The 13,643-nt window shown below is 47.4% G+C and overlaps 1 protein-coding gene across 1 annotated transcript in view; it reads left to right on the top strand.

The window, feature by feature from the left end:
- The window catches only part of VPS13C (vacuolar protein sorting 13 homolog C), a 2,873,871-nt gene that overhangs the window by 1,855,701 nt on the left and 1,004,527 nt on the right, over window positions 1-13,643 (top strand). Inside the window, exons 59-60 of the mRNA XM_085648297.1 lie at window positions 11,181-11,570; window positions 12,169-12,273. Of these exons, the coding sequence (XP_085504423.1) occupies window positions 11,181-11,570; window positions 12,169-12,273 (495 nt within the window). The remainder of the gene's footprint in view (window positions 1-11,180; window positions 11,571-12,168; window positions 12,274-13,643) is intronic.

A 13,643-nucleotide genomic window follows, 5' to 3' on the forward strand; every position in this document is an offset into this window, starting at 1 on the left:
TACATATAGCGTAAGTCACTCAGCGTGTATTTTATGGTCGGGAGCCAACGATTCTGTTCCTCAGTGGCCATCGATGATACGGCGCACACCGTTACACCTAGCTCACAAGAGCCAGTTCCATGAAGGAGGAGGGGCCCTCCCTCATCTCGGGTTATGGTCCCTCGCCGGCCGCCAACCCTCCAACCACTCCTGCGCTGCTTCAGGACTGTCAAAGAACCGCGTTTTATTGTCCGCCTCTACTCGCAGTTTGGCCGGAAAGCGCATGGAATATCGAATTCCCTTGTCTCTCAGTTGCTTTTTGATGTGCAGGTAGGTTCTTCTCTGTCTCTACACCACTATGGTAAAATCTGGAAAGAAGGATATTTCGCTGTTTTCAAACTTGAGAGGGGGACTCACCCTAGCTGTTTGCAATATATTATCCCGGTCTCTGAAATTCAGCAGTCTCGCTAGAATCGGGCTTGGGGAGCCCCCGTCTTAGGTCTTCCTCCGGGTACTCTGTGCGCCCTTTCAACCGTAAAGAACTTGGAGAGGGTTTTTGGCTGGAGATGGTTCAATATTAGGTGCTCCACAAAGATATCGGCCGCCTGTCTCGCCGCTTTCTCGGGAACTCCAATAATTCGTACATTATTGCAGCACGACCTGCCCTCAAAATCGTCCAGTTGGGCTTTTGTTCGCTTCTGAGCAGCTTGCAGTTCCTTTATCTCCTGCCGCATTTGTTTAGCGACGTCACTCAATTCCGTGGTCACACCTTCCATGGTTTTTACTTTGTCGCTCATTTTCTGGAGGTCGGCCCTAAGCAGCATAATCTCGACTGTTATGGTGTCTATTCTTTGTTCCAACGAGGAGTGTACCCCCACAATGGTCACCATTACATCTTAAAGCGTGGATTCATCTGTATTGGGAGTTTGCGTTACCTTCCCCTCTCCTCGTTTTACCGCATTTCTCTCACCCTGCTTATGCGTTGCATACTTTTCCAACTTAGTTTGATGCGTCATCTGCTGTCCCTTGGTCCGAGACATCGCCACTACGGGCATCGACCCAACAGTGCTCGGTAAGTGGGTCTCTTGACTGATGGTTCTACACCCTGTGCCCGGCTGGCCAGTTGTTCCAAGATGTTGCTTATGGTGCCTCGATCTGCTGCACAACCTCCCGGCGATCGAGAGGAATCCGGGTAGGCACACCCAGCTTTAGCGCCGTGTTGTTCCGCTCCTGAGCTCTCTTACACCCAAATGGACACCAACGCTATTCACTTGCTTGACCACTATATCCCTGTGGTCACAGTGGCGCCCAGTTGCTGCACGCCAAATCCAGCCTGCCGCCCAGCCCACGAGGCCGAGGTCCTCCGCCGATCCATCGAAGGGTCAGGAAGCCCGCTCAGTACTTCTCCACCCAGCCTGCCGCTACCACGCTTGTTTTGCGCCTTAATGGGATCTTCGAGCAGGATCAAACAGCCACTTTGGCACACCCACCAGGGCAGATCCCGGGTCCTCTCTGCACACACCTTGCTTTCGAGGCACCCCAATTCCACCTTACCTCCACCGCCACCAGCCCCTAAAAGAGGAGGCTGGCTCCAGCCCAATGCTGCTCAGGGCCACACCCGATGGATCCCGGCCAGGATCACCTGCGGGCCGATGGGGCAGCGTATTATCGTGCCCCTACGAGACGCAGGCAACACAGGAAGGGGGGGCAGAGATGTCTTCCCAGCAGGTCCCATCAGCTGTCCAGCCTGCGTGCGATCCGTGACAGAGACGGGAGTCACCCCCACTTCCCCAGATTTCAGCCGCCTCTCACGGAAGTCCCTGCCAGCTGGCGCCAAAATTGAGCCCGGGGTTTTCCAGGCCCAGTCTGTCCCTGACTCGTCACCGCTGTTTTCTCGTCCTCCGGGGCTCCGTTCCTCGCTCCACACTAAAATGGATGGTTAAACATAGGCTCCCCTCATAGACTGGGACAATCTCGAATAAATGTGACGGATATTTCGCCGGGCTTAGGCCGCGAAAGGTAGGAGCCTCACTAACGTGTGGCCATTCCAAATGGCCCCCAAGCCATGCCCCCTCACAAAACCATTTTTACTGCAACAAAGTGAATAAATATACTAAAAGTCATACCTTTACAGACCATCAGTCTCGAAATTAGTCATTGAGTGTGTGTAATAATTTCTTGCTTGTGTGTGTACAACAAATGCTGATAAGCCTAACTGCTCGCCCACACTAATACAAAAGATAGTATTAGCTACTTTAGCCTGTGTAAAGCCTCTGGGGATCCACTGCACTGTGTGCACACTGCACCTTACTTTGGTATAGTATATACAGATCCAGCTTCCTACAACCGTCCGAGATGGTCCAAAGAAGGGGTCACTATGCAGTGTTTCCTTTTTTCATGTACAAATGGACAGAGACAGCTTCCCCACTTCCTGATTCCCTGAAGGTGTTGAGAAATGCAGGCTAATTTTTTTATTTTAATGAGACACACTCCCATTAGTGCAGCAGCTGCATTAGCAGTGTTGCAACAATGTGGGGAGCCACTGCACCCCAAAGATGGATGTGCTATTAGCACAAAGGGTGGTGGGGAGAGAATTTCCTTGTAGACATTGGGGTCCAGATCACCCTTGCTGATCAAGGAACAGGTTCCAAGCAACAAAGGGACAAGATGTGGGTATTGTTCCCCTTTTCCCCTTTTTGACACAAAGGGGCAGACAGTCTGCTTTGCGCCTCAGGCACAGGAGTGAGACCCAGGTGGAGGGGGCAGAGGAATATGTATTGTTAGTGCAGCAGGTGCAGTTGCACTGGGGCCCGGGGTCGTGAAGGGCCAACTAAATACCTTTAATGGCTTTTGTACTATCATTCCTTTATTGTATTAGGGCTCAGTGCACCCCTGCTGTGCCAGCATTGCTTATGGCATCGGACCATTGCCCCCAAGAGAAGGAAATATTAAAGCAGAGAAGATTCCTTAGCTTAGGCCTCAGAGAGGTGGCAGAAAAGAGGATGAGGTGGTGGGGGTTAAACAGAGGCAGACGAGACTGCCTGCCTTGCAAGGCAGTAGCTCTCATTAGTAAGGCAGGTGCAAAGACACTGGGACCCAGGAGCGTGAATAGCCCACTGCATCAAAATTATGACTTTTTCTTTACAATAGAGGCTTGGGGGAGAGCGTTAGTGTTGAGGGCACCAAGCTGCAAAGAGGTGGGCAATACGAGGGAGGTCATATTTTCTGAAAGAGACAGAGTCTCTATCATTAGTGTGAAAGGTGCAGTTGCATTGCAGCATAGGGATGTGACGGGCTGTTTTTTGTTTATTTCAGGTTTTTATGTATTTACTCTTTTAAAAATCTCATATTTAGTGTGGATTATGATCTACTGAAAAGGTACCCCTGAAATGATCTCATAAGCCCCACAACCTGCACTTATCCCTGCCCCTCCTGCTCCCCTACGTTGTTCCATAAAGGTTTGGGGTGGGGCCCGACATCAAAACATTTTGGTTATGGGGGCTCAGAGCAAAAAGGTTTGAAGACCTCTGCCTTAGAGGAACCCTTCTCAAAGCAGCATATTTTAGGAGGATAGGAGTATAGAAGGAGGATTGAGGATCTAAGGCCACACAGAGCAAGAAGGATTGCAGAACTGTTCAACCAAAGTAATTTCTCATTCTTTAAAAGCCAGGCAACAGCGCTGGATAAAAGAGTGTGCCAAAGAAAAGTTGCAGCTTTGCAGATTGTATGGCTAGGTACCCTCATTAAAAGCCAGTGCTGATAGCGTGAGTTCATCCACTGGAGAGCCATGTGAAGTACCGCTCATCGTCCTTGGACGGATGGGGAGACAGTTGGACAGATGAAAGGAATATAATTGAAATTAAGTGAAATGTAGTGGCAACGCTGGGCAAAAAGGATAGCTTTACCCAGATAATAACTGTATTCTTGGAAAAGACTGTTAAAGGTGGTGAAGCTGAAAGAGTCTTAAGTTTGCTCACTTGCTATGCCAACATAACTGATACGGGAAAGGTGATTTTCCACATAAAAAACTTTCACAACACAGAACTGAAAGGTTCAAAGGGCTGAGCCCTCGTAAATGAGACAACCAATACCAGATTTCAGTGTACAATGGTGGAGGGGATGGAGGGCAGGGGTCAGTGGAAATATCTATTGCAGACCATTTAAAAAGTGATTTTCTACAGGTAAGGAGGAAAAACCATGTAAGCTGATGTGGTGACAACCTATTTCTTCACTCTACCTACATTTAGACCAGTCACAGAAAGAACAAATGATAGGTTATGTGATATGTCTTCCCATTAACGGACCAGCAGCCAGAAAGCAAATACATACTAGTGGCTAGAATTTAGCGTATGAACAGAACACCCAGCACATCAGAAAGCAAGTTGTATATCGAAAGAGTATTTTTTTTCAAGATCCATGCATGTAAGTTGAACATTGGCAGATGGAGATGAAACACCTGTCTGATATATTGAGACAAAAGATCCTCCCAAAATGGGAGCTCCCTACGGGTACAGGCTGATTTGAAGTAGGGCTGGGTACTATGGTCATCTGGCCCAATAAAGAATATTAAGATCACTTCGGCTTTATTCTGTCTGATGTTCTGAATTGCCCTCTAAATCGGAGAAATCAGAGGAAAACCATAGCGATGGTACAAGGGGTGTCTCAGCAAACACATAAGAGACAATTACCTTGAGCACAATCCCAAACAATTCATGTTAGTCAGTGTAGCAAAAAAAAAGTCTATCTGAGGAGAGCCCCAAAGCCAAGAGGTCTGATCCAGAGTGTCCAGAGTCAACTGTTTGATGGTTGGTCAGCAACAATCTGTTTAGGTCGGCTGTAGTCTGGAGGTGAGAGACGACTGCCTGGGGCGATCCAGTCTTCAACAGCCAGTAGTTGAGAAAGGGAAAGACTGGAACCCCTGATCTGCGCAGATGAGCTGCAACCACCGCCATCACTTTCGTGAACACCCGTGGGGCGCTGGTAAGGCCAAAGGGGAGCACAGTAAACTGAAAGTGCTCGTGGCCTACCATAAACCGCAGGTAACGCCAGTGGGCCGGCACAACGGGAATATGGAAATATGCGTTCTGCAGATCCAACGCTACCATCCAGTCTCCAGGGTCGAGGGCAAACAAGACCTGAGTCAGAGTAAACATCTTGAACTTCTCCTTCCGGAGGAAGCGATTGATGTTCCAGACGTCTAAGATAGGAAGCAGGCGCTTGTCCTTCTTTGGCACCAGAAAGTAGTGGGAATAACAACCACAACCTACTTCTGGCGCAGCAATTCGCTCGATGGCCCCCTTGACAAAGAGCGCCACAACTTCCTGTTGGAGAAGTGCCAAGTGATCCCCTGACATATGGTGGTACTGGGGTGGGTTGGCTGGAGGGGTAGTCTCGAAGGGGAGGGAGTTTTTGTAAAGCCCAACTGTCCGTAGTGATGGTGCGCCAGTGGAGGAGGTGATGGTGAATCCTGTCGCCCATTGGCATTGGATGGGCCTGAAATACCGGACTAGGAAGGTCTGGAGGCAGTGGTGGCCGGGGTGGAGGTGGACTGATGTGCCCGCTGGCCCCCTGAACCGCCTCTGCGGTTCCCACGTCCGCGCTGAGACTGCTGCTGCTGCAGCCTGTGGCTCTGAAGCGAACGTGCTGGGGCGCCCCTTCCGTTACCACGAAAGGAGCGAAAAGCAGAAGGCGGAGGAGGGCGAATGGCTGACAGGCCCAAGTACTTGGCCGTAGCTGTGAGTCCTTAAAACGCTTCAACGCGCTATCTGCCTTGTTGCCAAAAAGGCGAATGCCATCAAAGGGCATGTCCATCTGGGTGTTCTGGACATCCCCCGAGAAGCCAGTAGTCCTCAGCCAGGCATGGCAGCGTAGCGCCACCATCGTTGAAACTGCTCTGCCCTGCGAGTCGGCGGTGTCAAGGCCACATCGTATCGTGAACTTGGCTGCATCTCTCCCCTCAGCAATAGCTTTCGAGAGCACTGTCCGCGTCTCCTCCAGACACTGAGGCAGCACTTGCACCCTTACAAGCATCAGTGGGCGGGACCCGAGGGGTGCGGGGGGGGGTGGCACAGGACCTTATGGGTGAGCAGAAACTCAAACTTCTTTCCTGGAATGTAAATGGTCTACACGATAAACTGAAGAGGGGAATAGTCTTGCAGCATGTAAAAAGGCACGCCCCAGACGTGGTGTTTCAAGAGACACATCTGGTAGGAAACAAATGTAAAGTGTTGGACAGGTATGGTTATCAACTCGTCATGCACTCCAGATTTACCTCGATTTCACGAGGAGTGGGCATAATGAGGCTCAAATCCTTTCCAATGTCCTTGGATCGAACCTGGACGGACGAGTTGGGCAGATATGCGGCGGTATCAGGAAGATGGGAGGGTGGAATATTGACTCTGGTATCGGTCTACGTTCCCCCGGGTCTGCAAGACATGACATTTCGGAATCTTGGAAGTGCAGTGCTAGACTTTCCACTTGGCTTATTGATACTTGGTGGGGAACTCAATTCTGTGGTATTTGGCAGACTAGACCGTTATCCCCAGAGGAACCTGAACCCATCTCAACTGATTCTGTCCTCCTTCTTGGACGCAACGGAACTAGCTGATGTATGGCGAATCTGCCATCCCAGGGATTCCCAGTTTACATTCCACTGCCGGCAGACCAGGTGGGGCAGGTAGCAGAAATCAGACACATGGCGAGGGGCATCTCTGATCACTCTCCAATTTGGATGCATCTAGGTAGGTGTAAGGACAGGTGGGTAGAGTGGCACCCTTAAACCTGTGGCATTTACGTCACCCTAACATAAAGCACAATCTTACTACGTCAATTGAGCATTATTTCCGGGAGAATGAGGGGTCAGTGGGATCCACTCGTACACTCTGGGAGGCCTTTAAGACCATGGTGCGTGGCCAGGCAGTTTCACAAATAGTAGGGGCAAAAAAGGTGAGAAATGCCGCCCTATTACAGCTGGAAGGTGAGATACTAGTACTAGAGGGGGACTTGTTGACATCTGGGGATCCAGAAGTTGTGCATAAACTATGCCTTAAGAAGGAGGAATACAACCGTGTGGTGACGGACAGGGCTAAAGAAATGCAGAGTGATAAACTAGGTAGGGTATATGAGCTGGGGGATAAAGCGAGTAAATTGCTTGCGTGGCTGGACCGCCGTGAGCAGGCCATCCGACTGGTCACGCAAATCACTACAGCTGATGGGGGGGAAGATCACTGATATGCCATTAGTGGCAGATGAGTTTGCGAAACACTATACTCAAGTATACAGATCTCATTCGGTCTATCCAATAAAAGAGTTGAGGGCCTTATTAAAGGATATTCGTCTGCCCGTGTTGTCAGAGGTGGACCGGGACTTCCTTGACAGTACGATAACGCACGATTAAATAGAATGAGCCATCAGAGATCTGCAGTTCGGAAAAGCTATGGGCCCGAATGGACTCCCTATAGAACTCTACAAACTAAAACCTAACAAACTAGCCCCCTATCTGAAGGCGATATATGAGGAAAGCTTGGAGCTTGGTCTACTGCCCCAGGATCAAAGGCTGGCCACAGTTGTGGTTATATATAAAGAAGGTGAACCAAGAGATCAATGCTGCTCATACTGGCTTATTTCGCTCTTGAATACCGAGGTGAAGATCCTGGCCAAGTTGCTGGCCACTCGCTTGATCGGAGTGATCTCCGACTTGGTCCATCCGGAGCAGTCTGGATTCATGCCATCTAGGAATACCTCCCTGAATCTGTGCTGTCGCCATGGGATGCTCGGACGAGTAGACACGCTCCGAGAAGATGCAGTGGTGGTGTCCTTGGATGCCGCCATGGCATTTGATACAATCCAATGGCCCTACCTCTTTGGGGTGCTGGAGAAGATGAGGTTTGGACCTGGGTATATTGAATGGGTGAAGCTCCTGTACTCGAAACCGCTGGCACAAGTGGCCGTGAACAACAAAAAGTCAAATGCCTTCGCCCTTGGGCGAGGGACACCGCAGGGATGTCCTCTGTCTCCGCTACTTTTTGCCTTGGCACTGGAGCCCCTAGCTAGCTGGATTCGTGGGGACCCCATAATGCGAGGCCTGAAATGGTCGGAGGACTGGGAGGATCCCTCTACGCCGACGACATCCTCTTGTATTTGGCATCACCGCGGGCCTCGATCCATAGAGTTCTTGATATCTTTATTGTCTTTGGTAGGTACTCTGGTTATGCAATCAACCGGGCCAAGTCTGTGATTTAGGTGCTTAGGGAGAGGTTCCCGCTCCTGCCCGAGGGGTGTAAGGTGACGGAATCAATCGATGGCTTTAAGTATCTGGGCATCTATATTACGAGGGACCCCAAGCAATATTATGAACGCAACCTTTTGCCCCCGTTGCAACGGCTTCAGAGCGATGTGGAGCACTGGAAGACCCTTCCGCTCTCTCTTCTGGCCAGAGCGGCGCTTTTTAAGATGATGTCTCTTCCTCGCTTTTTATGTTTTGCACAATTCGCCCGCGCTGGTCCCAGCTTCCTACTTCGCTACAATAGAAGGCGAACAGAGAGCACTATTGTGGGCTGAAGGTACACCTCGAATATCTCTTCCCAAACTGGTGCAGAGCTGGGATGGCAGGGGTATAGGGCTCGCGGATATTAAAAGATACTATTGGGGAGCGCACTTGGCGGCAATTAATCAGTGTATCTATCACCTGCATAATGACCCTGGATATTTAATGGATAGGTGGTTGCTGCCTGGAGGGTCCTACGCTAAACCGACCAAACTGAACCTTACAGGGCCAACGGCGCACTCAGTCTAGGTCTCGCATGCGGCCCACAAGAGCCTTGGTTGGGATAAGGTATTTATATTATCTCTCTAGGGATATAACTGCTTCTAAGCCACTAGTTGCTATTGTTGGGTCTGGTGGCTTAGTGGACTATGCGTCCAGTGTTAGGGGCATGTGTTTGCCCTTTTGGTCACAGTTTCATATCTCAGCAATTCAGCATGAGTACCTTTTAGTTAGGTATCATTAAACATCTGTTATTCAACACCAGGATACCCTTGCGTGAACGTGTGCTTTACGAATGCACATGTTATGTATGATGTCTTCAATTTTTTTTTTTTTTTTATAGAGCTTTTGTTATCTTTTCCAATGGGTGATGGACCTCTCTTACTGTTACAGTGCAGTTCTGGTTTAGGTTGAACTCTATATGGCACAGAGGTTTTCCTCCATGGCATTGCCTGCTGTTCCCTATTTCACAAGTATTGAAAAAGCTGTTTGAGTCTGTCTATGTGCGAAAATAGCTTTATATTATGGAGTTATTTGGCAAATTCTCCTACTACCATGGGTAACATTCTTCCCATGCCTTCTATGTCTTTATGACCTTTCTTACTGCGGTCCCTTCTGCAGTGCTTAAGCATCGAGCATACATGGATTTAGATCACCTTAAGGATGCAAGTAGTTTTCTGTTCATCCTCGTTGGTTGGCTTCACTACAGTTCCCTTGCTAACAAGGATAACTATATTCCCATGATTTTTAATGTCTTGTAACTTTACATATATGTGGTTCTTCCACAGGTTTTTTTAAATTGTTAAGTATGTTATTGCTCCCCTACATTATTATGGAGGTCCGGTCTTTTTGTCAAGTTCTAGACCGGTTTTGTCCTAGTTAGAGGCTTTTACTGGTCTCAGTTCTCAGACCCTTCTCCGGGGATGGTATGATTTGGTATTTGTTTCTAAAGTAAGGAATCCGTGGCTAGATGTCTATATCAGTTGAACAAGTAAATTCATTTTGGTCACGCTTTATCTGGGAGAGACAGGATCTAGCCGCAGATTCCTTACACCTCTCCTATACTTCCCGCTCTGCGAACGGAGTCCTCTTTGGTCTTTATAATTCGATTAAGAGACTTCATTTACTGAACTAAAAACTCAGTGTTTATTTGAGACTGAGTCCTCTTTCATCTCAATGTTTAGTTAAGATATCCACATACTGACTTATATTCAGTGCCTTTTTGAAATAAAGGCGTTTTTCATTTTAGCAAGCTGTTTCAACAGTCAGTTTCTACATGTGGCTCCACGTTTTGAGTGGGAAATATTATCATAGAAGAAACTGACTTCAGCGCATCGGCGATGGGATTATAGGGACTCCGCCCATGTTACATCATGTGATGATGTCGATAAGGAGTCATGCGGTGTCCTTTCCCGGTGCATTGACGTGCTGTGGAAAAAAAAAATCTGAATCCAGTCTCGCGCCTGAGGGAGGATTCTAAAGGAAGGAGTCTCCGGCTAGATCCTGTCTCTACTAGATAATGCGCTACTGAAGGTAAGTAACTTGTTCTTTAGGAATATTATTAGAATGTTAATGTTTATATTCAAGATGGATTTTACATCTCTAGGCATATATATTCTTAAATAATTTTGTTTTGTCACTTTTAATTGTGCTTTTTGATATTCCGCCATGTAAATTGTCAAGCACTGATTTGGAATCTTATAGTATGCATTAGAGTTATTAATCTTTGTTAATGTTTGATTCAAGTGTATTCTATGTTTCCTCTGAAAATTCTTTGTATTAACCCACTCCCCTTCAGAGCCCTTGAATACTACCAGTCCCTATGTTGCTGGATGCATTTGGGAACCTGTTGTTTGAACGGAAAAGTGCCACTTATGGAGAGTGTTACAGCAAACAAATGATGGACGGAATGTTGACAATGCAAACATTCTCCCCCAGTCAAAAGAGCTCAGTTAAATCCATCGTTCTTTTGCTCACTACGCCACCCCAGTTTGGACCCAGCCATAAGCAAATCAGTCTTGACCCTGTGCCCCATGGGAGCAGTCCAGACCGAACTGCCAGGCCAGGTCCTCCCTGGACCGGAAACCAGCATCCTGGGAACGGTTTCAGGGTATGTCGCCCTTCAGCCAGGCTATGGAGAGTGGCATGATCAGGTCCTGTCAGTGTAGCATAGTCTTGTGCCACATCATCAGACCTAAGCAGAGTCTCCTCCCTACTGACCCTTTGAGCACAATAACAGCACTGTGGGTTCCCACTCTCTCTCTGGGTAATTTCCAATCAATGAATCTGTAAAGACAGTGTTTCCTTCAGAAGCTTAACAAACAATGGTTGCTTTTTCTTCTGATTTAAGTCAACCAAGAATGCAGAAATTATTTAGAGGTTTCTAGTGCCTTTCATTTGCAAGCCCACAAACATGCTGTATTTTTGTTTATTGTAGGGAACAGCAGAAGCTCATGAACTGGCGGAAGGAAGCGCTGCAGATGTTTACCTTTCTAGACTCAACAAAGAAATTATGGAACTTGTCTTGGTGAAATATCAAGGCAAAAACTGGAATGGTCATTTCAGAGTCCATGATGGACTTCCTGAATTCTTCCTTGTTTGCTTTACATCGACCTCCACTGACATGATGACGGTGGACATATCTGTGCATGCGAGGCGAGCTGGCAGTCGTCTGATTCTGTCTGTCTTCAGTCCCTACTGGATCATTAACAAGACTTCACGTGTACTCCAGTATCGTGCAGAAGATATGCATGTGAAACATCCAGCCGATTACAGAGATGTAATCTTATTCTCCTTTAAGAAAAAGAATATTTTTACCAAAAACAAGGTATGTTTTTGTGAGAGACAGATCCTTTGTGTGTCTTCCAGAGAAGGTACTAAAACCTGCTGTTATATCCCTCTTTATCATTGTGGTGCTTTGTATTTGGTATTTCTTACTGGGTTCCTGTTCAGAACTCAGTTGGTTATGTTTTCATGACATTTCTATTTTTACTAAATTGAATTTGTTCATTGTCCTGTTGATGAATAAAGGTCATTGGGCAGTGTTGAGCCTTCTCTGATAAGGGTCCTGCACAGAAGGTACATTCAAAAGTTAAGTTTCAATATTACATATGGGATTGCATTTGGAATTGCACAACTATATACCAAGGAAATGGAGTTTACCTCTGACAATGGCCTCTAGTTGTGTCCTTTTCAATCCTAAAAAGGCTACCCTTTAAATGTAATATTGTTGTACTTTGACAATTGTGGTAAGATATCAAATTGCAAGAGATGGCTAAAGTACCATGCAATATCACAGTCTCCCTCTTGTTAATCTTAGTTACGTTGTTGTTTCTAAGTGGTACTTCCAATCTTTGAATAAGTCAAGTTGTCCTGGAGCATATCAGCAAAATGCTAATGTTACATACCTCAATATTTGTCTTTAGGTACAGTTATCCATTTCTACAAGTTCTTGGTCAAATGGTTTTTCTTTGGATACAGTTGGAAGTTATGGATGTGTGAAGTGCCCTGCCACCACCATGGAATATCTGGTAAGAGCTTTTCTCTATGGGACATTTCTCTTAATGTTCTTATGTTAACATCTCATAAGTGTGGGATGTTTATTGTAATGTCAAATATTTGTAAACGAACTCAAGGCAGGTCCCTAGGCAACTCAGCTAAAAGTATTGACCTACATTCAACATGTAATACATTATCTGATTAATGTAATTAAAATCTGGAAAGTTTGTTGTATGAAGGCAGGTTGTTCAATAATATTAATTAAATGGTTGCACTAGACCAAAGTCAGAGTTAAGGGTGACCGTGGTTGATTGCTGGCTGTATGCAAGGGCTGGGTCATACTGGTCAGGGGTTACATTCTTAGAAACAGTTCTGGACGTCTATGGGTTGTTGATGGGTTTTTTAGTGTTGAAGGCAGCAGACGGAAGCTGAAGCAGAGCTGAACAGCGACGGGTGGCAGAAGGCTGGGTTCCTGATGCGGTTGTCAATGAAGGTGAGAAAAGATCAGGGTTTCTAGCACGCTGGAGGCCTGAAGGTCTTCAGCGTCTATGGAGTTCACTCTGACATGTATTTAATGACCCCAGGACCTTCGGGATACCACCCAGGGATCTGGACTCAGTCCAATAGATGCAACCAGCAAGGTCTAGGACAGGTCCAGTTAGAACTGGTCAGCTGGGCATTTTGGGAAGGTGAGCTTTTTGCAGCTGCTGTGTCCCCGTAGCTTAACAGGGTGTCAGCTAACTGACCCAGCTATTGGGGGTCTCCTCTGAGGTCACAACAGGAGGTGCAGTCCCTTTTCTGTCGTCCATTGGTCCAAAGGTGTTCTGAAGGGGGGGGGGGGTAATTGGGAGTACTAGATTTTTTCCCAGGGCCAGCCTGTGGATAGGTGAAACCTTTGGCACTCCCTAATAATGGGATAAGCATTTCCAGGGGTGACCATACTCACTTTTGCAGCACTTCCTCTGTATTTTACTGTAAACTATTCCACAATGCCCTTCTCTATCTAAATCAAGCATGGCAGAACCCTTTTCCCCTGTACAAAGCTCACAATGCACACCCAGAGGCATAGCTATGATAGGGGGAAGGCCCATCCTTTTGGTCACTCAAACAACGGTTATCGGGCAGCCCTTCTTCCACTGGGATTCATCCCTGACTTTCTACAGGACAATAAAGGGGACAGGCCCAGATGTGAGCTACATCTGCCTGTGTCAGGATAATCACCCTTTGAAGTTAAATATGTTCCTGTTCACAGTTCACGCGGCCATCCTGTCCTGTCAGGGAGAAAAACATCTCCCCACACCCAAGCCCTTTGCCCACTGTCTCGGAGCAACACACAGTTTACCATAAGGGAGCCATCAACAGGCAGGTGACACTGAGCACTGCCAGAAAGGCACAGTTGGTT

This window comes from Triturus cristatus, chromosome 3_2 (assembly GCF_964204655.1).
Source record: "Triturus cristatus chromosome 3_2, aTriCri1.1, whole genome shotgun sequence".
Taxonomy (NCBI): domain Eukaryota; kingdom Metazoa; phylum Chordata; class Amphibia; order Caudata; family Salamandridae; genus Triturus; species Triturus cristatus.